Source organism: Neophocaena asiaeorientalis, unplaced genomic scaffold (genome assembly GCF_003031525.2).
Source record: "Neophocaena asiaeorientalis asiaeorientalis breed wild unplaced genomic scaffold, Neophocaena_asiaeorientalis_V1.1 scaffold684, whole genome shotgun sequence".
Lineage (NCBI taxonomy): Eukaryota > Metazoa > Chordata > Mammalia > Artiodactyla > Phocoenidae > Neophocaena > Neophocaena asiaeorientalis.
Genome location: NW_020174048.1, coordinates 1,371,425 through 1,395,212, shown reverse-complemented (window position 1 = coordinate 1,395,212; position 23,788 = coordinate 1,371,425). Strand labels below are relative to the sequence as shown.

At 52.8% G+C, this 23,788-nt stretch overlaps 1 protein-coding gene across 8 annotated transcripts; it reads left to right on the top strand.

Annotated features, from left to right (window-relative positions):
* The first annotated feature begins 3,444 nt into the window (after positions 1–3,444).
* NAXD (NAD(P)HX dehydratase) lies at positions 3,445–22,365 on the top strand. 8 transcript variants are annotated; one of them, XM_024754017.1, is made up of 11 exons: positions 3,547–3,678; positions 6,968–7,118; positions 9,015–9,060; positions 9,713–9,801; positions 12,796–12,904; positions 18,239–18,289; positions 18,368–18,472; positions 19,265–19,385; positions 20,396–20,516; positions 20,933–21,168; positions 21,298–22,365. In XM_024754017.1, exons 1-10 carry the CDS (start codon positions 3,579–3,581, stop codon positions 21,129–21,131), a joined length of 1,092 nt encoding a protein of 363 aa, XP_024609785.1. In that variant the 5' UTR covers positions 3,547–3,578; the 3' UTR covers positions 21,132–21,168; positions 21,298–22,365. The 8 variants fall into 8 exon arrangements, 4 of the variants coding, with proteins under 4 accessions (XP_024609786.1, XP_024609785.1, XP_024609784.1 ...); XM_024754018.1 differs by having other exon boundaries at positions 3,445–3,551; positions 20,933–22,365; XR_003004363.1 differs by lacking the exon at positions 20,396–20,516.
* Positions 22,366–23,788: the final 1,423 nt, after the last annotated feature.

Genomic DNA, 23,788 nt, shown 5'->3' with positions numbered 1-23,788 from the left:
CCCCCCCCCCCCCGCTGCCTCTTCTTCCTCGTTTCCCAGCAGTGCCCAGCCTCTCAGTCGTGGCACTGGGCACCCTGTTTGTATTTTGTGGGTCCACCTGATCTACACTAGCCCCAGCACCTTGCAGGTGCCCTGTGCATGTAAAGAATTAGTACCTGTTTGTTGAAGTGAATTAAGTAGCCTTCGACATATTGGTTCTGCCTTACAAACCTCTAATTAAAACAACACCATAACCATATCATGATGGCCCAGGCTAGAAACTTGACCAGGCACCAAGCCTGTGACCTGGAACGTCTCTTAATCTCCACAGAAGCAAAGCCGCTAATTCCCCTTGCTCTAATAAAGCACGCCTATGTGGAATTCATTCCTCTGGCCTTTTGAGTTGAAGGCAAACAGTGTGGTCTGTGCTTTTCTCTAAAGTATTTATGGGCGATCTAAGCCCACATGAATTGCTTCATCCTTATTATTCACATTTTCTAATTGTTCCCCACGTCTCCTAGATGGAGGGTAACAAAACTTTGATGCTCAGATTTTTACTTAGTGACTCATGTGGCCTACAGAATAAGCAAATGATTTTCCTCCACAAACTTGGACTGCATCGTTGTTTTTTTCTACCCAATAAACTTGTTAACTCTGCCAAATGTTTTTTAAATTTAATAGTACCGTATTCCCTAAGGATGATAAATACAGCCTGGCTTCTCTCTCTCACTTTTTGTTAACTTGCCCCTGAATCAACTATGAGAAATGATTCTGACCCATAAAATCGTTATGCCCACCAACCAAACAGAGGTTCTAATCCTCTTCTTAAGATTCTTCATTAGGTTTCCCTGCTTCCTGGATTGGACTTGAACTCCTGGAACCCATGTTAAAGGCCACCTGCCATTTTGCCCACATCTGCCTCAGACCCGTGCAAATCTAGTCCTGGTTCTCCCAGCTATTTTCCCTCTAAGACAGAATATAAGTGTTAATGTCAGACACCAGCTCTTAGCAAGGCCTAAAGGCATAATCTCTGCCAAGAAGAGGTTTAGCAGAAACAATGGCGAATCAAGAGTCCAGAAAGGTCTGTGTTCCTTTCACTACCATGATAAAATTTCATAATTGTCTCCTGAGTTAATTTCTAACTTACCTCCAGCAGAATTTCTGCTTGAATAACCTCTAAAGGATCAGACGTAAATACAGCACTGTCTGATAAGGATGGTTAGGTCTGGGCTAGTTTTCAGTTTATAGAACTGATGTTCATCCGAAATTGCTCCCATTGACCACGTTTCAAAACACAGTCATCCTAGAGACAGCAGAGGGCACTCCAGGTGAACATTGAGTAACTGCAAAGCAAACATCCCAGGAGGAAATGTGACCTGGAGTGTAGGGTGTAGTGGGCGATACAGCACACGCTGAAATTTCTCCCGCTCAAAGCTAACCTAATATTTTCCATTTGTTTAGCTTCTTAATGTCCTAGGTCTGTACTGTCCCACATGGGAGACCCCATGTGCCTATTTAAATGTAAGTTAATTAAAATGTAAAATTCAGTTCTCTGTTGCACTGGCCACATTTCATGGACTCAAAAGATACAGGGGGGGCTTCCCTGGTGGTGCAGTGGTTAAGAATCCGCCTGCCAATGCAGGGGACACGGGTTCGAGCCCTGGTCCAGGAAGATCCCACATGCCGCGGAGCAACTAAGCCCGTGCGCCACAACTACTGAGCCTGCGCTCTAAACCCCGCGAGCCACAACTACTGAAGCCCGCGTGCCTAGAGCCCGTGCTCCGCAACAAGAGAAGGCACCGCAATGAGAAGCCCGCGCACCGCAACGAGGAGTAGTCCCCGCTCGCCCGCGTGCAGCAACGAAGACCTGACGCAAGCCAAAAAAACCTACGAATTGTTCATTTCTGGAATTTTCTATTTTAATATTTTCGGACCTTTGTTGACTGAGGGTAACTGAAAGCAAGGCATGCAAAACCTCGAATGAGGGGGGACGACTGTATGTTATTCGAAGGTGATGTTGGGAAGGGTGAGGGACAAGCGGTGGACGCCCATGTTGCGGGCTGGTCACCTTTCACTCCCGGTCCTTCAGGCTTTATAAGACAAATCATGATGGCATCGGTGAACCTGGACACCGAGTGAGACGAGCCCCACCCACCCTCTTATTTCTTATCCCCGCAAATCCACCAGGGGGCAGCACCACCTCTCAGACGTCACAGCCTCATAGAGGAGCAAGGAAGATGCAGAGTGTAACTGATTTGTACTCATTTCCTAAGTTTACACAGATCTTTTCCCCCAAATCTAAGGGGAGGTGCCATGAGAAGGAACTCACGTTCTGTGAGAAGCAAGAATCGCTACATCACAAGGTTAGAGGTGGCTCCTAGGTGACCCATTGAAATGTACATTTACATTTATAAATGTATGTTTATATGTTTCCATTTGAAATAGAAAAAAGGGTAATGTAATAAAATTATTACATAAAATAAAATATAAATAAAATAAATGAATAAAATAAAAAATTCATGAATTCACACTGGTAATAAATAACCTACTGGTTAATAAAAAATAAAAATTCTGAATAAAATAAAATAAAAATTCAGTAGTTCATACTGATAATAATCTGGCAAACACCACCTTAACCAAGCGATCAAAATTAACGAAGTTAATGTCACCTCAAAAAGGGGCACACTGACATTGCTTGTGTAGAAGATCCCGAATAATCTCAGAAGTATCTGCTGGAACTAATAGGAAAATTTAGCATGGTCAAAGGATACAATGACAGTATATAAAAATCAACTGTATTTCCATATATAAGCAATGAACAATTGAAAATTAAAAAATAATAATAGCATCAAAAGCATGATTTGGGTGTGTTGATAGAAATGTCCTAAATCATGCGGTGGTCATTACCTGATTATATACATTTGTTAAAACTCATAAAACTGTACACTTAAAAATAGTGAATTTAATTGTCATGTAAATTATACCTCAATGGAGAGAGAAAAAGCACCTACTGTGTGCCCAGTTCCAGGTGCTGAGCCCACAGCACACAACAAATAAATCTTTTCCATTGGAGCTAACTTTCTAGTCAGGGTTAGACCTTTGAAAATGAATGAATGAATGAATGCACATGTCAAGTAGTGAAAAGTGCTATGAATTAAAATAAAGCAGGGCAAGGGTGCAGGATGGCGGGAGAGGGGGTGTGAATTGTCTTATACAGAATGGGCAAGAAAGGATTCGCACGGATAAGACGACAGTTGAGCCGAGACCTAAATTAGATGAAACCGACCGTCTCCGGCCGCCTTTGACCGGCAGAGGCCAGTCCGAGGGCGGGGCGACTCCGAACCTCTGACCACTGGGAGTCGGCCGCCCGCTTCCGGCGGCGGCGCGGGGGCGGCCGGGAGCCCGGAAGTCGGTCGAGGGAGGGGAGTTCCCCGGCCGCGCGGGGGCCGCCGGGATATCGGAAGTCCGCCAAGGGCCGTGAGTCTCGCGGCCGCGCGAGGGCGGCTGGGAGACCGGAAGTCCGCGGATGGCTGTGAGTTCCGGCTGCGGGGCCGTCAGGAGCTGCTTGGGAGGTAAGCGCGATACCGGCCTTCCCGGCCATGGCCAGCCGGGCGGGGGCCGGGGCTGTGGTTGCCGGCGCCGCCGTTGTCGCGGTGCTCTCGGCCGCGCTCGCGCTCTACGGGCCGCCGCTGGACGCAGGTACTCGGCCGCGGGCTACTCGTCCGGGCGGGAGTCGCCGCCGTGGGGCCGGGGTCGCGCGGAGCCGCGGGTCCTGGGTCCACCTGGGGAGGGGTTAACCGAGGGACCCCGAGGACCCCGGCCAGGCCGTGGCTGCTGAATAGAGCGGACTGTGTAGAAAGAATGAGGCGTAAACGGGACAAGTGCGTCCGGCTTGGAGCACCATCCCCTCCTGTATGGTTTTCCTCTCTTGCGCTGCGGATATTATTGTACCTAAGAGTTTTCAAACCGCTGGACAGTGTGTTGTATTATCTCACTTCTCCCAACAACGTGGAGAGGCTGCTGTTTTGTAAGGAAAGAGGCCCTGAGCCAAGGTTCCCAGCCAGAAAGTAGCTGAAATGGTAAAACGCGCTTTGGCTGTAGTCCTTAGCAGCAGGCAGGACGGAGAGTAACTGTTAGGGGGGTTTGGCTGTTTGGTTTTGGGCACCGTAGTTTCAGGAGATTTGAGGAGCATCGAGGGGCCCCTCAGCTTTTGCACTTCACTCAGTCACACCAGCCCAGGCGCTTCTGGGCACCAGTTTGTTCGGAGATACTTTATCTGTCGCAGTTGGTCTTAAATTCGTACACTCCTTGATTGGTTAGCAAGATTTCTCTTTGAGTCGGCTTGAGATTTCATTATTGGGCCGAGCTGCGGAGCTTTTACCAAAAACTGGCTTCCCATCCCAGCTTTAGGGCATCTCGGTTAATTTAAAGCTTGCTGTCACATGTTCCAAATTAGCTAAGGTTCCGTTAAATTAAAGCAAGAAACATTGGTATTGCAAAGTTGTGAGTGGCAAGTAATTTTAGAAAACAGCCCAGAATAAAGAAATCTATTTAACTTTCCTCAGCCACACTTTAAAGCGAACAAAACCAGACGGGTATGGCCTGTTCTTCTAGATTCAGAATTGTATGAAGACAAATTACTTACTAGGATAAACGTCAAGTTGCCTCTTGCCAAGGCCTTTTTATCCTTAAGAACTTTGATGTTTGTATTTCAATATTTCTGTGGATAAGTCCAAACGGTGCATGTCAGTAAGCCAGCTGAAACTTGATTCTCTGTGGAGTATAGGGAAGTTGAACTGACCTTCCTTTGGCCCTCTCACTGACAGGTGTTGATCTCAGGTGAGTGTTACAAAACCCTAATGCGCAGGGTGGATTGTGCTTTGCAGTCATACAATTGCAGTTAAAAAGTGAAAACGCTGTACTTCTCCACAGTGATGTTTTTTACCCATCCCAAATTGGTTTCAGAAGGCATTTGAGAAGGATTTGACTTGTCTTTTGGTTGGTGGCGTGATTATTTGATTAAAAAAAAACACTTTTCTGCCTGAAAATGGCAGCATTTTGGTAAAATGGTGTCTTCTGCCCTGGCTTATCGGTTCGTAACCATAGCATCTTCACAGGTCTGTCTCTGAGCCTCAGTTTCCTTGTCTGTAAAAGAAGGATAAACTGAGGAGAGTGAGGCAAGATGCCATTAATTCATCAGGCATTTATTGAGTGGCTTGTTCTGTGCCAGACTCTGTTCCAGGTGGTTGAGGGTGGGAGTCCAGCCCTTAAGTCACAGGTGGGGCTATACCTCATTCTGTGGAGGCAGAAGGTGCAGGGGTGGTCTTGGGATGCTCTGTGTGTGGCTAGCTGCTTAAAGTGATGGCGGCTAATAAACCCAAAACATTGTAAGGGACTCAGAACGATCCGTGAGTGACTGGTGAGTTTGGATTCTGTCTTTACAATTTCCAGACTTTAAAAAGCACCTGTATTTATTGTTCTGGGGCATTTGGAGGAGAGACCATTCTCCGATATCCTCGCATTGACCAGTCACCTTATGCTAGCCTAGGTGTGTTCAAGTTTGACACAGATGCATGGCAAGCACCACGGTAAGCGCACAGACGGCTCGTCAGTGGTCAGCAGGGCCATCCTGAAATCCACCTGTAACAGCTGTGGTTCCTGTCCCGCAGCTGGCCAGGGAGCCTAGGCAAGAGTGTCTCAGGGCCGCTGTGCACGGTGGCGAAGAGAGTGCGTGGCTGGGAGTCTGGGGTGCAGGTAGGCGTGCGGGAGGTTGGGGCCGGGGGCGGGGAGTGAGAGCTGATTGCTCTGTTAGGTCAGCGCCTCTGTGGCCCGGCTCTGCGTCAAGCTGGCCCGGGGCAGAGGCGTCGGGGGCTGGACTGATGGTTGAGCAAGCCTTGTGCCTTTTCACGGCCAAAGGGTTAGGGTTACGGCGATTCTGTTTGGAGTTTTAATCCTGTGTTGATGTGGAAGAAGGTAGGAAGGCGTTTGGATGGATGGTAATTAATATTCTTTTTACATCTTGGGTCTAAGCATCCATCTGATATATTGGCTAAGGAGGCATTTACATCTACTCATTAAGGAAAATTACGTGAATAACGTCGTTGAGTGAAAAGTAAAATTGTAAGAGTGATAGAAGATAAAGCTCTTTTACCATATATATGGAGCTGAGTCAGTCTCTGTTCTTCACTTGGACCTGTGACCCACGTCTGGTTTTCCTCTGCTGCTGAGATAATGGGAAGATAAAAATATTGGATGCCTTTTTTGTGAAAATGTTGTTCGTATCAGCAAAGATCCTTTAATTCTAGAGAAAATGCATGCTTTGTTATCTATTCATACATTGGGCTCTACAGAACACAGGATTTCTCTCACAGCTGAGCTGTTTTTAATAATATGGCAAAACATACAACATAGGAAGTTTTTCAAGAAAGGCCAATTAAAATTAGCTATTTATAGACAATTCAATGATCAAACTATTTTAAAATGCCACTTTGAACCCAGTGTAAGATGTGTTCCTTATTTAGAACGCCATTTCCAGGTTATTTGATTATCTAATTGAGTGTTGGAACCATGACTGGAAAATGAATCGGGAATAACATGAACCACCTGTCTGGCTTGAATAGACCGTGGAAAGTAGCAAAGGGGAGAAGAGACCTAATAAACTTGAAGGAAGATTACGATGAAATATGTGTAGTTCATTAAGTAACAGTGCGTTAAAAAAAACTTTCTGAAAGCTTGAGTAGACTTCCAAGACGTCTGATGCGTTCGAAGTAAATCTGGTCCATGCAACTGTATTGGTAGTGTTGTGTTGTTACTTCTGAACAGCATTTGCTTATGGAAATGAAATGATGAAACCATTGGATAAAAATCTACAGCATTCATATTGAGCCAGCTTTGGGAGGTGTTTTGATCAATGGGGTATTTTGTGCAAGTCTGTTTTTGATGTATGCTGGTAGACACTTACCTTTCTGAACATTTTCCTGTTTTTCAGTTTTAAATCAAGCATTTCCACTGCATACAGCACGCTCAGTAGCGGACATGGAGGCTGCTTTGCAGCTGGTGAGGAATGTGGTGCCTCCTCTGGCCGCCTGGAAGCACAAAGGGCAAGCTGGGAGGATAGGCGTGGTGGGAGGCTGCCCAGAGTAAGTTGCATGGACACAGCGTCCTTCTCCGGCTGTCGCCTACCTGTCGTCCCTCCGTCCGTCCGGTTGGACCCCAGGGGTCATTTCCAAGTGTCCTCTGATAGTCCGGCAGTAGTTTTCAGTGATGAACGTTTGATTGAGCAGCAGAGAAGGCATGGGGCGCCGATTGGGTGAGGCCGCTGCTTCTTACTTTGCGCTCTGTACCGACGGTGTTCGTTACCGTGAGCCTTGGTTACTTTGTGGTCAAGGTAGAGACGCTCAGCATCTGCTTGCTTTCCTTTCTTAATTTAAAGATATTCCTGGAAGTTCCTTATGAAATTTGACAGATGCTAGCTTTTTTCTGAGGCCTTTTTTCTCTTCTAGTTTTATATATTAGGCTGCTGTGTCGTCGACACATGAAGATTTGTAATTTGTCCTTGCTTGTGATACCTGCTGCCTTTGACTTAACTTCGACCTTGGTTACTATTCAGTTTCTGCTTCCTTTCTGTTTGCACTGATACGCTCTTTGCCTAGCCTTGTCTTTTCAACAGTTTAGCATGTAGTTGGCTGTATTTATTAAAATAACATGTAGCTAGATTGTGTTTCTTTACCCAACGTGACAGTGACTGCCCTTTCTAAGTGAGGGGGATGTATTTCTTTTGTTAGCGAGGCTTGTATTCACACTGTGGGGTGAGTGTGTATGTCCGCTGTCCTGTCCTTTGGCATTTCGGGCGAGTTCGTGGCTCTGCCCTGGGGAGACTGTCACACGTGCAGCGTGCCCTGAGCGCGTTTCCCTGTTCAGGTTAGCAAAGCTCTTCTTCACCCCTGGGATTGACGTAACAGTTACCGTCACTCATCTGATGTCACGTTCACGGATTTTCCTGCTGTGCTTGAAGTGCCCTTAAGCACAGTTACAGGCGTTTCCGAGCAAGCGGGTGGAAGCAGGAAGGAGGCGTGCGAGTCTCTTCTCGTTTGTCTCCATGTCCGAGGTGACCGCTGGCTCTGCTCACCGTTGCTCTCGGGGGTGGGTCCTGCTCCTTGGGGTGCCAGCCAGTCCAGGGGCTCCGGCCTGTGGTCACCTCGAGCACACTGTCTCTCTCTGCAGTGCCTTTGGGAAACTCTCCCTGTCTTCTCAGACCTCCAGGTTTTGTTTTGTTTCGCTTTGTTTTTTCCCCTAACACACATCCCTACCATCCTTGCTAACAGAACCCCAGTCTTGTTCGGTTGATGTTGCATTTTCTCTTACTTGTGTCTGTGTGCATTCCTGATAAATCAAGTGCTTTCTGTGTCTATATTAGTCTAGAGAGAGGTGTCGTCTTTATAATATTAAGTCCTCTCATCAAGTGTACATCTTTTCTGTTCTTTAATAGGTTTTTAAAATGTCCCCACAGAGTTATCATGTGTTTTATAAGGTTAATTCCTAGATGCTTTATGATTTTTGCTGGTATTGTAGATGCTATCATATTCTAATCAGTTATTCCTGGTATAGAAAATAACCATTTTTTTCCGGTTGATGTAAATCTTGCCGAACCACTGTACACTAGGAGATTCATTTTTTAACAGCTTTATTGAGGTCTGGTTGGTATACGGCAAGCTGCAAATGTTATAAATGTACAATTTGATAAGTTTGACCTCTGTACGGCCCCCTGAAGCCATCCGTCAAGGCTTCAGTTTGCACATACGCATTTCAGAGAGACCTTGGGGCACCTGGCCAGGACCTGCCTCTCCTGACATGGTTCAGAGCCTCATAGGAAAGATTGACTTTCCTGGGACTGATCCGTGTTAATAGCCCTTTTCCCGAGCTTCTACCGGGGGTCGGGCCGTGCCCGGGTGCTGCGTGTCTGTGTAATTTACTGATAAGCCTGGTGTGCTTACCTCATTCTCAGATGTTTTTGACTGTAAATGTCTTCTTTTTAGGTACACTGGAGCCCCCTATTTTGCAGCGATCTCAGCTCTCAAAGTGGTATGTTTGTTCATAGCTTCTTTTTCAGGATTTTTCTAGTAAAGGGTTGGATTATTTAAATATGACTGAAGCAAATGTTTTCTGAGTAGTCTCTCAATATTCAGAGAAATCTGAATAACATTTTGGGTAATCGTGGTAAGAGACGTACCTTTAAATCTACCCTGACCTCTTGTGCAGCCACAAAGTAACTTGGATTGGGACTCGTTTTCTTTTAAGCTAAACTCTTTTTAGAACTGTACTTCACCACAGTGATCCAGGCTGCCTTTTCAGTCCTAGCATAAGCAGTGGACCTCTTTTAACCTTGGCAGTTGTCACGGCAGCGTTTTGATCAAGTCCTGGAGGCCCAGTGGCATAGGGACTGTGACGTGGGCTCTGCTTCTGCGGACCTCACCGTGATGCCACCTGAGCCGGCGGGGCCACCTGCCTCTTTGGCGGCAGCAGAAGCCCACCTCTCTTTCCAGGCCTTTCTTAGGTTTTGCCGCCGGCCGGAGGCTCTCAGACGCCTCCTGGCTGTGGGTTACCTGCGGCAGGAGGCGCTTTTCTTCTGCGGACGGTGCTGTGGAATTCGCACGGTGGTACCAGAGCCACCAGTGCTCTTGAGTGTCTGTCGGGCGAATCCCGCGTTAAGCCGGCCTCCTGTGCCCCTCCTCAGGGCGCGGACTTGTCCCACGTGTTCACCACCCAGGATGCCGCGCCTGTGATCAAGTCGTACAGCCCGGAGCTGATCGTTCACCCGGTTCTGTGAGTAGTGGGGCCCCGGCGGGCGCGGGGCTTGTAGCCACTCTCGTGGGTCACAGGGTCTCTGCGCCTTCGTGGTGCGCCTTCGTGGAGCCGCTGTGCAGTAGCCGCGGTGCAGGGAGGGGGCAGGGGGGAGGGTGCTGTCGGAAGAAGCGAGGGAACGATAATGAACCCGCATCTGTAGTCAGAATAAGACAGACAGTGTGCAGGAGACCTGGGCACCAGGGCTGCCCGGGCTGTCCCCTGTGGCCCGTCGGCAATGGCCGGAGGGTCCTAGGCCCAGGAGGAGCCGTGGGCCTGCCTGTGACAGTGTCTCACGTGGCAGCAGTAATGACCGTTCGATCGTTCAGCAAGCGCTTACTGGACTCTGTCCTGGGTTCCGCGGGGACAGCATCTGACTGGGCAGCCCAAGACCTGCTCCCGTGCGGCTTCCTCTCCAGGGCAGCCCTGTGCCCTGGAACTTTCTGCAACGGTGAAGCTTTTCTCTCAGTGCTGTGCGAGACTGTGGCTGCTGAGAGCCTGAAACGCGGCCAGTGGGACTCGGGAGCTGAGTCTTTACTTTGATTTTAATTACATGTAAAAGCCCCGCGTGGTCAGCGTCTACTGTATTGGGCCATGTACACAGCTTTGGAGGACAAACGAGGTAACAGCTTGTCAGGCGGTGCTAAGGACCGCAGGGAGGACGGGGCGGGGAGTGCTGGGTGCGCACGTGTGTGTGGCGGGTGCTCCTGGGGTCGCCGTGGGCAGTGGCGCAGGGCGTGGCATCCAGTGAAGGCGCAGACACGGGCTGGGGGGGAGCGGGCTTGGGAGCTCATGCTGCAGGCCTGCTGGGGACACTTAGTCTGGGGTGCTTGGGAGGGGCTGGGTGACCAGAGAGGTTCAGGGCCACGCTTTGCTGGTCGTGGGGGTCATAGTAAGGGTTCTGGCCCTTGGGGCCCAGGGCGGAAGCAGGGGTCCCGCTGGGAGGCTGTGGTAAGCCCCTGGGGATGCGTGCGTGCTGGGCTAGAGACAGGAGCGGGTCAGAGCCTGGCCACGGCAGGGGAGTGCAGCCCCGCCCTCCCGCGGGCGGGCCGTGAGACCGGCAGGAGCGTGGGGAAGCCACCAGGGTGTGGGCTGAGCAGGTTGTCATCTCCATGGCCTGCTGATGGTGCCGGCGGCCGTGGGGTGGGCAGGGGAGCCTAGATCTGGGAGTTGTCAGCGCGTGGGCTGCGTTTAAAGCAGGAGGCGAAGCTGTGTGTGGGTCGGGAGGGCCCGGCGCGCTGGCGGCTGGGAGCAGACTGGAGGGGCCTGGAGGGCGTCCTGGGGCCGAGTGGAGAGCTTTGCGGATGGTCCTGGAAGAGCCCGTGCCTGGAGCCGGACACGAGGCCTCGGCTCCCAGTGTGGGGTCCCCAGTGTGGGGTCGCCGGCAGCCCGAGCGGGGCTGCTGGGGGGCGGGCCGGGCCGTCTGGTAGCCTGTGGGCCCTGAGAGTGGCGGCTGGGCCTCAGAGTCGCGCGCAGCCATCAGGTCTGGGCTTAAGGAGGGCTCCTGATGTCGCGGGGGGTCGGGGCGCCGCCGGGCACACGCCTCCCCGCAGGCCTGAGGTGGGGACGTCTGCACCACAGGTAGGAGTGCGGCCTGCACTGCATCTGTGCGCCTGTGTGATGGAACCAGACTGGCACAGGTCATTTTGAAATGAGTCATCGTGTCTTATTTTAACGTGTTTTACGTACTTTCCCCCCCGTGAGTCTTAATTTTAAAAAAAGAAAAAGAAAGTGTAGTATGATCGTGACTATATATCCTGCATTACTGACTCTTTCTAATGGGAAGGAAGTTCCATTTGCCTCAGCTTTGGTGAGACCCAGATCCTCTGCCTACCTTTGCGGAGTTCACAGAAACATGCGGACCACTCGAGTAAACTGGGGTCCCTCCCGGGGCCTGGGAAGGGGCCCAGCAAGTGAGAGGCTCCGTGCTTGAGTTGCATCCCCGAGTATGCTGCCCTCACATCACGCCACACATCATGCTCTTTGTCGTTTCCTGTAAAACAGCACTTCCTCGCCGTGTTTCCTGCCCCTGCTGCTCCCTCCTTCTCTTGTCTGCTTGTCCCCAGAGGGGGTGGCTTCCCCTGCGAGCCTCCTAAGTGGAGGTGGCTTTTCCTTTGTTCCCCCGGCCACTGGGTCTGGAGGTGGGACGTGCGTCCTCCCGGACCATCACCTCTCGTTCCAAAACCTCCAGCTCCTTTGAAACTCCACCCACTGACCCAATACCCCTCCTCCCTGCAGCCGCCTCCGACCCCCATCAGTTCTTGGGTATTAGTGTCTCTCTCCACTATTGCTCCCGGGACTGTTGCTGATGTGTGTGGAGGGAACTGCTTTACTGGGATATGATTCACTATAAAATCCACTGACTTCAGTACAGTGGTTTGTGGTATGCTTGCCAGGTTGTTACGTCACATAGTCTTAGAACGCTCCCACCACTCCAGGACGGGAGCCCCTCCCCATCGCCACCCCAGCCCGAGGCGACCTCTCATCTGCTTGGTTTCCGAACATTTGCCTTTTCTGAACATTTCTTATGCGTGGGATCAGACGTTTGTGAGGTCTTGTGTCTACCTTCTTTTACTTAGCATCCTGTTTTCGAGAGTTGTCCACAATGTAGCACGTGTCAGTGCTCTGTTGCTCTTTAACAAACAAAAACAAAACCCAGAAGTCCCCCCCCGCAACCCCACCAGCTGCTGGCAACCGGCAGTCTCTTCTCTGTGGGTGAGTTTGGTGTTGTCTTTTTGCGTTTTTTTTGTTTTGTTTGCATACGCTATTTGTGTTTCTTGGGCTCATTTCACTTAGCAGAATGCTTTCAGGGGCATCTGAATGTTGAAAGCTAGACAACTATGGTGGGGTCCTGGCTGGGGTCCTGGAACAAGAAAAGGACATTGGGGGAAAATCTGGAAAAATCTGTAGTTTCATTAATAAAGTAAACAAAAGATGAAAATTTCAAGCTCTTTTGCCCTTCTTTTCCTTTTTTAGTGACAGCCCCAGTGCCGTCCAAGATGTGGAAAAGTGGTTGCCCCGACTGCACGCCCTGGTCGTAGGGCCTGGCTTAGGCAGAGACGATGTTCTTCTTGAAAACGTCAAGGTAACATGTAGAATTATTAACCACGCCTATTCCCACAGGCTCGGCCCTTAGATCGGGGGAGTCTGACGGAATTGCATTTTCCGTCGTTTGTTGCTCTGTGTGCGTCTTGGAGGAGGAGTTGAGACCGATAGAACGTGGTCTGGGGAATAGAGGAGACACTAGGCGTAAAGGTAGGGATGTGCTTAAACCAGAGCAGGGCACCGCTGAACGGCGCCCTCTTTTGCTCCCGGGGCTCTGGTCTCAGGCTGTGGCCGAGGAAGTCTCCATGGGGCCCGACGTGACCAGAGTCCCAGCATCTGGGCTGAGCAGGGTTAGCAGTGGCCGGGCGTGCGCTCAGGCTCGCAGTCGCCTCCCCGCGACCCCTTCCTGCTGGGGACCCCTGGCAGCCTGCTCCTGGTGCCCGCTGTAAGGGCGCAGTGCCCCCCGGGGCTGGCCGAGGGCCACGCTTTGTGCAGCGCTCTGCACGGTGCCCGGCTGGGCCCAGTGGGAGTCTGTCACAGCGAGCCAGTGGGAGAGGGTGCTGCTGGTGACTTCACCGTTGCTGTGAGCTGTGCCCTTAGAGAGAAACGTGAAAGGTGTTCTGGTGCTTCTAGCTTTGTGTCGTCAGCGGGTCCTCCTGAAAGCCCTTGTTAGTTTAATTTCTTAACCTGGTGCTCCTCCGACCACCTGAGGTCCTCATTGGTCTAGAAATCCCTGGGCCTTGGACCCCACGGGCCAGTTGTTCTGCTGCCTTTGCACTCTCTTCTGTCCCCTGCCGTCCTTTTCAGCTAAAGCCAGCGTAGCCGACGCTGGGTGATGGGGGAGCGGGCAGGAGACCCTAGTTCACCCTCGTGGGTACACGTGCATTCGTTTACTTTTTCGTTGATCATTTATGCTCTTCCTTACTACTGAAACTTTATGCCTGCTTTAATCTAAGAAGATGAAACTAATTTTTTAGCCTCAAAAAGTTGAAATAGAAATAAATGCTATCCTGGATCAGGGGAAATAGCTCGGATGGCACACCAACCCCACATTCTGTGTGTTCCTGCTGCCCAGGTCCTCCGACACTGCCCTGGTGTCACTCTCCGAGGGGACACATCTCAGGGACCTGCTGAGCTCTCCCTGCCCTCGTTGGGGCCCTTCTCAGTGCCCCCAGACCACCTGCCCCAGCTCCAGCCCTGGGAGGTGTCGGCCACGTGCCTCGAGGGGGCTAGCGGTCATGGTGACCCTGATTTGCCACTTGCTTCAGCAGCTGGAGGGGCTCCTGGCTCAGCTTCTGCTTTTTGAGTTAAACTGAACAAAATCTCAAGGGAAAGAAGGTGTAGGGCGCTGTGAGTGTTGGTTGGACTTTCCTAGCAATCTGTGGGTAAAGAACATTTTAAAAGGCAGACGTGTGTTTGCTTTACCAGAATTTAGTGAGAACGTGAATTTTAAGGGTCCCTTCCACGGAAAATCTTTCCAGCCTTTGGGGTTAAAGTTGGGGCTGGAAATTTCACTTTCTTCAAGCCCGTGAATGATCACTGAGGAGAAACAGTAGCCGTGACAGGTGACTGGGGATGGAATGGAGCAGGAAATGTGTTTTCAACTTTAGTGTCGATAGTTGGTCCGTTTATTATTGCCTGTTTCAAACGGTTTGGTTAAAACATATGTACCCTCTGTAGGACGAGATGCTAAGTGAAATGGGCAGCAGCACAAACGCTGCGCGATCTCACTTCTGTGTGGAGTCAGAATAGGTGAGCTCGGAGAAGCAGAGAGGAGAAGGGTGGCTGCCGGGCGCGGGGCGTCAGGGCAGTGGGGAGAGGTTACGTTCTCCCCCGGGGAGGTGATGGCTGTGTGGGTTAGCTGGACTGGTGATTATTTCACTATACTTCTGCACGGGCTCACCTTGGAGGTACTGGGGGTTCGGTTCCGGACCACTGCAATAAAGCGAATTCTCGTCATAAGGCCGGTCACGTGAATTTTTTGGTTTCCCAGTGGAGATAAAGTTGCGTTTGTGTTATACTGTAGTCTGTTACGTGTGCAATAGCATTATGTCTAAAAACAGTGTAGGTACTTTAATTTACAAGTACTTTGTGACTGAAAAGCGCCGACCGCCATCTGAGTCTCCAGTGAGACATCACTGTTTTGCTGGTGGAGGCTCTGGCCTCCACGCTGGCGTCTGCTGAAGGCTGGGGTGGCTGTGGCAGTAACCTTTGCCGCATTCATGAACGAATTTAAAGTGTACAATTCAGTGGCTTCTAGTACATTTACGGAGTTTGCAGCCATCACCACAGTCCGCTTGAGGATGTTTTCCTCACCCCAGAAAGAAGCCCCACACCCGTTAGCACTTGCTCCCCGTTCCTCCCAGCCTCCACCCCTGGCGACCACTAATCTCCTCTCTGTCTCGATGGATTGGCCTATTCTGGACCTTCGCAGGAACAGCATCGTACGGCGTGTGGTATCTGTCATCTCAGGGCTCACCCCGTGTGGCAGGTTGTCAGCGCTTCACGCCTTCCGTTGCTGTGTGATAGGCCGTGGTATGGAGAGACCGCGTTTTTAAAATCCATTCGTCAACTGGTGGACATTTGGGTTGTTTACACTTCTTGGCTATTACAAATAGTGCTGCTGTGAGCACCCATTTACAAGGTTCTTTGTGGATTTATGTTTTCATTTCTGTGGGGTATATACCTAGACTGGAGAAGCTGGATCATACGACACCTCCGTTTGGTGTCTTATCTAAGGTTTTTGCCTGACGCAATATTTACTCCTATGTTTTCTCTTAAGAGCTTTATTCTTTTAGCTCTGTGGTCCCTTTTGAGTTAAGTTTTGTGTATGGTGTTAAGGAAGGGGTTCAGTCCAGTTTTATATCCAGTTGTCCCAGTACTTCTTCGGGCCAGTGAATTCTCTGGGCATCCTTGTTGAAAGTCAGTTGACATCAGTGTGAGGGTTGATTTCTGGGCTCTCGTTTCTGTGCCATCGATTGTACAGCTGTCCTCGTGCCAGTAACCACATTATCTTGATTATTGTATCTGTGCAGTAAGTTCTGAAATCGCGAAGTGTGGGTCCTCCAACTTTCTTCTTTCCAGCGTTGTTTTGGCTATTCTGGGTCCCGTGAGTTTCCATGAGTTTTAGGATCAGCTTGTCAGTTGCAGAATGGACAGCTGGGATTTGGGTAGGGGTCACCTTGAATCTCTAGGTCAATTTGGGGATCACTGCTGTCTTAACAATATTGAGTCTTCCAGTTCATAAGCTGGTTTTGAGCCAGAGTTTGTGGCTGTAGGATCTTGACGGACCCGCCTAGTGTCTGTGCTCTTTGGCAGCCTGTTGTTTTCCTGGATGGATGGATGTGTCTTGGAGGCTTTTCCTGGCAGGATATGCAGATGTTCATTATTTTTTATAGCCTCATCATGATATGCTGTAATGTATTTAACTAGTTCATTTCGGCTGTTTACAGCATTTTTTTCTATTAGTGATGCTTTGAACATTTCTGTATATCTATTTGTTTCTTTTGGGTGTTTTCTTTAGGATAAATTTGTAGAAGTTCCACTGCTGAATCAAAGAGTATCTGTGGAAGGTGGAGATACTGAATAACATCCTCTGAACTGAGAAGGAACTTTTAAGACCGAAAAACAAAGCAGGCAACTGAGTGAAGTGCAGTTCTGAAGTTCACGTGGGGACTGACGTACAGGCAGGATCGGGTGGAAGATGACCCAGGTGTCCCTAGCTGCACGGAAAGGGTCCGAGGGGATTTCTGAAGAAAGAATCTGACCCCCAAGTGAGACGCATGTCTGCACTGATGGGAACTGGACTTTATTTCTCCCCTGCCCCCCGGGGGGCTCTCTGCAGAGGCACTCCTCCAGTTTTCATATCAGAGAAAGATGGTCAAGTCGGTAGGGAACTTGTCCGGCTTGGGCGCATTCCCGGCGAGTGGGGTAAAGCTCAGTCACTCACGCAGGGAGGGGAAGGGGCAGGGCTGCGGGCCTGAGATGGAGCTAACAAAGTGGGGTCAGCGTGGTCCAGCCACACAGTGTGAAACTGAAACGTTTTTGAGAGATGCTCCCAGATTTCTCCAGAAGCTTGTAGCAGTTTGCTCTCCAGCAAGGGCTACCCTTCCCAGGATGTGCTCTGGGGAGCTGCCACTCCTCACTCCCCCTGCTCGTGTGTAGAAAGCTCCCTGTTCCGCGTTAGCCCTCCTGACCTGTGTGTGGCTGGCTCCTGCGTTTGCCCGTTCTTCCCTTAGGTCAGGCTGCTGTCCGGATGTGTGTGTGTGCGGGGCTTGCTGCCTCGTCACGGCACGTGCTGGCGGCGCTGACCCTCCAGATGCCATGACCGCGACAGCGTCAAGTGCACAGGCCCTCTGAGCCATGGAAGCAACAGCAGCCCTCCGTTCTCTGCGTCAGGCCGAGTGTCGCGTTGTGCGGTGTTACTAATGTGCTCTCCGTGGTGTCGGCTCGCGTCTCCCGGGTCTGAACATTCACTGGGCCACTGTCTTCGTAAGAGCTCCAGTAGGAAAGTACAGAGACTCAGAAAATCTGAATTGGTTCTAACAGTAACGCCCGACTCGGGGCAAGCAGACAGAGCATTTCCACTGTTTAAGGAGAGAGCCTTCCGTGGGCCCCGTACCCTGACCCTCACCGGAGGGGCTTTTGGGCACGCTCCCAGCACTCAGACCGGCGTCGGCAGGTGCGACTGAAGCCGTCGGGCAGGGCAGCTATGCTGGGTGAGGTTGCACTCCTCACTGCTACTTCACGGACGTGGGCTTATCTCCCAGTGTTTTAAATTATCCCTGCTTGTCATGTGTCTCGTTCACTGTTCTCTTCTAACGTTGTCTGTTACCCAGTGTCCATCGGGTAGAGGCCCTCTTCTCACGCTGTTGCCGTAAACGCCCTTGTCATGAAATACTGGCGCGTGATGATCAGCAGTCGTGTTCATCGGACACACACATCATTTTCAAGCGGAAAACCTCCAGCTTTTAGTGTGGCATCAGGGAGGAGTGCTGCACTGTTCATTACTGCGGTCATTCACGTGAAAACACGTGAAGTGTTACTTACGAGAAGTAGATAAAAGCTAAGGAGCTGGGGAATTCCCGAGTCTTCGGGTCTCTTGGAAATTTGGAGGTGCCGGCTCAGGGTTGCCCTTCGTGGGCTGGCCTGGGACCCAGCACTGCGTGACGGTTCCCGTGGGCTCCTGTTTTCAGAGTTCCCAGGGCCCTGCCTTACAAAGTCTCTTTTCTGATTATTTTATGCGTTTGCTTTCTTGTTTCCTGTCTGTTGGTTGATGGCCTGATGTTGAAGTCCGTCAGGAACTGCTTGGTTTCTTTTACCCTCTCTGAGAGGTGACGGGCTTGTTGCTCAGCCTGGCTTCCTTTCCTCGCAGGGCATTTTAGAAGCGTCCAAGACCAGGGGCATCCCCATCGTCATCGACGCGGTGAGTGTGGCCTCCTCTCCCGTCCCCTCCTCCCAGGGGACCCCGCGGCCTCGCAGTGACGTGAGTCCTCGTCTGCAGGACGGGCTGTGGCTGGTCACTCAGCAGCCGGCCCTCATCCAAGGCTACCAGAAGGCGGTTCTCACCCCCAACCACGTGGAGTTCAGCAGACTCGCCGAGGCTGTGGTGAGTCAGCCGACGTCCCGGGCAGGGGTGAGGGGCTCATCCTGCGGGGACAGACGTGCAGAGGTGGGTGGACAGGTGCGCTCCCGGGTGCGTGCAATGATGGGGCATCTTCCAGTTAGCGTGTCTTCGTTTGGATAAAAGGTGGCCTCTGGGGTCAGCCCGCCCTCCTGCCACCGTGCACCCTGGGCGGATCGTTCCATCCCTGCCCCTGCCTCTGTAAAGTGTGGAGCATGATGGAATCTGCGTCCTAGGGTTTGTGAGGACGAAATAAAATAATACAGCTGACCCTTGAACAGCAGGGGTTAGAGGCGCTGAAGGCTGCACGCTGTCAAAATTCCGGGTGTGATCCACAGTCGGCCCTCTGGGTACGCGGTTCCCCGTGTCCTTGGTCCCGCATCCGTGGATTCAGCCAACTTCGGATTGTGTAGGGCTGTGGTATGTACTATGGGAAACATCCACATGTAAGTGGGACCTCGTGGTTCACACCAGCGTTGTTCGAGGGTCAGCTGTGTATGTAAGCCCAGCGTCCTCACGTATTAGTGCCGTAAATGTTTGCTCGTTATTACTCGAAGTCGCATCCCTTGCAAACCTTTACAATCCCGGCCATGGGCCAGTAGTCCTGACTCTGGGTCTCCCTCCCGCTGGTGGACGGAAACGTCTCTGCACGTGGGGCCCGAGCTCGGCCGTCGGCAGGTGACCGGCGGGCCCTTCCCCGCATGAGGCGGGGTCAGGGTGGATGGGCTCTTCCCGTGTCTGATGACGGCTGTGTCTGTGTGTTGTCCTCCGTCGTAGCTGGGAGACCCCCTGGATGGCAGGGACCGCTACAGATCTGTGCAGAGACTCAGCCAGGCCCTGGGCAACGTCACTGTGGTCCAGAAAGGGGAGCAGGACGTGATCTCTGATGGCGGGCAGGGTGAGTGGCCGAGGGCTTCACGCCGCGTGTCGGCCAGCCATGCTGGGCACCAGCCCCAAGAGGACCTCCTGTTCACACACGGTCGGTCACACACGGGCACACGTGCACACTTACCCCCCAGAGAGGGACTCCCTAGTGAGCGTGTCAACCACAGCTTCTGGAAAGGCCATTCTTGTCTTGTTTCTCGCTGTTTTGCAAAGGGACGTGGCAGTGATGCATGCTGGTCCTGGTCGACACCAGGTACAGGGTGCAGTTTTGTCCGTGCTGTGCAAGGAGAGCCCCGAGCAGAGGCTCTGGGCAGCGGGCAGCCCTGCAGGCCCGTTGCCGCCTCACCTGAGGCACAGATGCAGTTGCTTGAGTTTTCAAGGCTTCCTGTTGTTTTATAAAAACGCCCGGAAAACGGAGACACCCAAGGAGCCGCCGGTGGGGCGGGAGCCCCTGGGCCCCGCGCGTGGCTGCAGAGCCCCAGCAGGCCTGCCCGCATCCGCACCGGGGTTCGGTGCGTGACACCCCTGCTCCCTGCAGACGAGCGCTCCTGTTGCTGAAGTGTGCCCCGGAGGCAGGAGCCCGCCAGGCGTTGATGAGGGAGCTGTACACACGGAACCGGTGCCCAGGAAGGAGGGTACACGCTCACACACGCTCACACACGCTCACACACGCTCGCACGCTCGCTGTCACGCGCTGGACAGGAGACGCAGAGAGCCTCCTCTGCGTGGCGCTGAAGCCCGTGAGTCGGACGCTGGAAGGTGCTCTAGACTCTAACGCAGAGAGCGCAGCAGCTGGTTAAGACGTTTTCCCAAGAGATAGAAACTTCCCGGCACGGCACAGACGAAGTCCCGGCAGGGCCGCCGCGGGCTCCCTGGGCCGGGGGCACCGTCCCCACCCTGTCCCCACAGACCCCTCGGTGCTGGCTGGGGGAGCTGGGCCTCCGCACCGTGTCAGGACGGCCGGGGGGCGGGGGGCAAGGTGACGGAGCACGGCCCCTCTCACACGGCCCCCTCGCCCCGCAGCACTCACGTGCAGCCGGCAGGGCAGCGGCCGCAGGTGTGGCGGGCAGGGGGACCTCCTGTCGGGCTCCCTGGGCGTCCTGGCGCACTGGGCCCTCCTGGCTGGCCCCGAGAAGACCAATGGGTGAGTCGCGTCTTTGTTCCTCCCGTGCTGTTTCAGCAGTGGCACGTTTAATAAGTGGCTGCTCGGAACATTCCGTTGAGGGGCCGGTGTCTGCTGGAAGAAGAGCCCCCGGGGCAGGGGTGGGTCCCGGGACGCTCACCGGGGGCTCTGGTGTCCCTGCTGGTGTCGGGGTGCTGCTCTGCGGGACCGGTGCCTCGGGGGACACGCAGGCAGGGGCAGAGCGTGTGCCGGGAGGTGACTGTCCACGGGGTGCAGCGCCCTGAGCGGTGGGGTCTGCCGTCGCCGGCAGAGGCATTTCTAATAGGCCCAGCGGCACGTTAGACTGAACTTGCCAGCGTGGGTCCCAGGGCGACCACAGGAGGGACAGGGAGGGCCTTCGGTGGCCACGACGCCCTGCTAACGCCGCTCCCCCGCAGGTCCAGCCCGCTCCTCGTGGCTGCCTTTGGTGCCTGCGCGCTCACCAGGCAGTGTGCCCGCCAAGCCTTCCAGAAGCACGGCCGCGCCACCACCGCCACAGACATGATCAGGGAGCTCGGGCCCGCGTTCAGCAGACTCTTCGAAACCTCAGCTGGTGCAGACGGAGGGGTGGCCCCGACGGGGGAGCTGCGTTTGTGACGGGACCCACCTCCGGTCCATCCGAGTCCTCTGGGAGGTGTGTGAGTCTGTGCCGTGCGGGTTGACGTAGACAGCGTCAGAGCTTGGAACGTAGCACTTTCTGGCTCAACTGCTGTGTGCTTGGAGATGTTATGATAGGAAACAAGTATTCCTGAACTTTTCTCAGCTTCTGGGCAATATCAGAAAAGAATGAAGAGAATCACATGACAGCGAGACCGTCCGTCACCAGCTCAGCTGAGGTCGTGGGCTTTTGCTGTGCGATTCTTCTGTTTGCGGGAAGTTCCCCTCCTCCGGTAGTCCTCTCGGGGGGATCCCATCGCTCGTTTTCAAATGTCTACATGAATGATGTTTTCTTTTTTAAACTGAGGTCCTCGAAGGGATGTGGCATTCATTCTTTAGCTCATGTTTGTTTCTTTTTGAACGGTGATTCGGTTGGACACATCTGGGCAGAAATATTAAGCATTGCTTGTTTTCTTCAATTGGTTGAAATATTTCAGAATAATGAGAAATCTGTTAGAACTCTGAAACCCTTTTGGAGGCAGCTGGGAAGATCACAGAAGGGAAGCGAATGGGACCCTGACCCCCGAGTGCACAGGTAGGGCCTCTGGGCCCCTGGCCTGTGCACCAGTCGGGTGCTGGCTGACAGGCCCCAGCACAGCACATGGGAGTGGGAGGGACGCCTGGGGCTCCAGGGTCGGGCGGGAGATGGCACCCAGGTGGGGGGCACCAACACTGCCTTCATGCCTGCTCACGGAGCAGGACGGCAGGTCCCTCTGCTTCGAGAGTGGGTGTGGCTTCAGGAACGTTCTGAAGAAGTTCTCTCTGAAACTGTAGTGAGTTGTCCCATCTGCATCAGATCAGCTTGGGCGCGGCTGTCAGTGTGGGCAGTTCTCTTTGTGGCCCGAGAGCTGGCTGTCTCCCGTCACATCTCTGCTGGGCTGGTTACAGCACGTGTGCTTGAGTGTACTCTCATGGTGCCGCCTTCTGTGGGGCGGGGCCTGGCCTGTCCGTCTGTCCTTCCCCAGGGACTCCTGCTCTGCGGTCAGAAACCTCCCCGCAGAAAGGTCCCACTTCCTCTAAAGAGTCGTGGACTTTCAAGATTTCCTTTAAAATGTTTACCATTGTTATTTCATATCTAACTGTAGAAGACTTTAAGTGTCACGGACATTCTTTTCTTTGGGGAATTACACCTAAATCATGGTCTCTATTAAAAAGCAGATCTGGTTTACTTCAAGGGAGAGTTTTGTATTTTTTTGTTAAACAGCCAGAATCCACCTCTCAACTTAATCCTGAGGACATTCTCAGATACCAGGAAGATAAAAAAACGTAAGCCCGTCTGTCTGATGGTGTGGTTTTCACCACTGCCTACCAGTACCGTTAAAATGAAGTACTAAGCCCGCAACGTAGCTATTTCTTTCCGTAGAAGACAAGATTCAGCCGACACGGGAAGTGCTGTGTTTCTGCCCTGAATCCCTTTGCTTGAGAAAGCACCATTCAGGGCCCGTGCTTCTGAACGAGGTGGGCAGTTTTGCTCCTTGTCCTTTGCAAACCCGGGCGCTCTCTAGCTCCAGCTGAGGACACTCCGCCAGGACACCAGCACCGAAGCACATCTGGCGGCCAGCTCAGGCTCCGGCCGGACAGCCTGCCCCGAGTACTGAGCGGCCCTGCTTGCCTGTCCCGTGTCAGGGGCCTGCCCGCCCTCTGGGATCCTGACTCCACTGCTCACGGGTTGGGTCCCTTGTAGCAGGTCAGCTTCTGAACGGGCTTCCTCATCTGTAGAACAGGAACCCCCTGCCTTTCAGGGTCAGGAAGGTCAGTGACGAAGTTAAGGCGGCTGCCGGGCCAGCCAGGCCGTCCGCGCGGTGCCTGACGGGTGCTGGCCTGCTGCCCGGGGCCGCACCCACAGGATCAGTGCCAGCCCCACAGCGGTGGACATGGGGCGGCCTGGCTGAGAGCTGGGGGAAGCGGCGAGAGGGTCACCCCGCTTCCCGCTGGCTGGCTGAACAGCTGTAGCTCCCTGCCTGCGACAGAAAGGAGACGGAGCGCGAGGCCGCCGGCAAGCTTGGTCCCAGGTCGCCCGCCTCGTGCCCGCCTGTCACACCTGTCCCCTCACCCGTGTCACCCAGACTCGAGCACAGCCCTGGCCCTGTGGTGTCTGCTCAGAGGCAGCAGAGGACGGTACCCCAAGAACCAACTGTTTAAGGAAGAGGTCAAACAGAACAGAGGTGAAACAGAGCCTATCACTCAGAGGAAATGGGCTGGACACTTGCAGGGGTTTCCTCTGTTGGCGTTTTCTGTGGTTAACACATTACTTTGTAACCAGGAAAGTAAATGTAAAACCGTATCCAGCACTGCCCAGCATGTGGGGTACAGGCCGCTTCTCCTGCTTGAGACCAGGTGACCCCGGGGAAGGGGTCCCGCCTGCCCTTCCCATGACGTCTTCCGGGACCCTGTGTAGGGCCGACGTCCTGGTCTCGCGGTTTCAGGGCCGTCCCACGATGTCAGGCCCCGGGCTCAGGAGCCAGAGACCACGGTGTGGGCTGATGTGACTTTACTGAACTGCATCTGTGGCCGTCGAAACCCATTCTCCAGCACATCTACTAGCACCCGTGGGGCGGTGACAGTTTGGTTTAAGGTTAACTGAGCAGCCACACAGA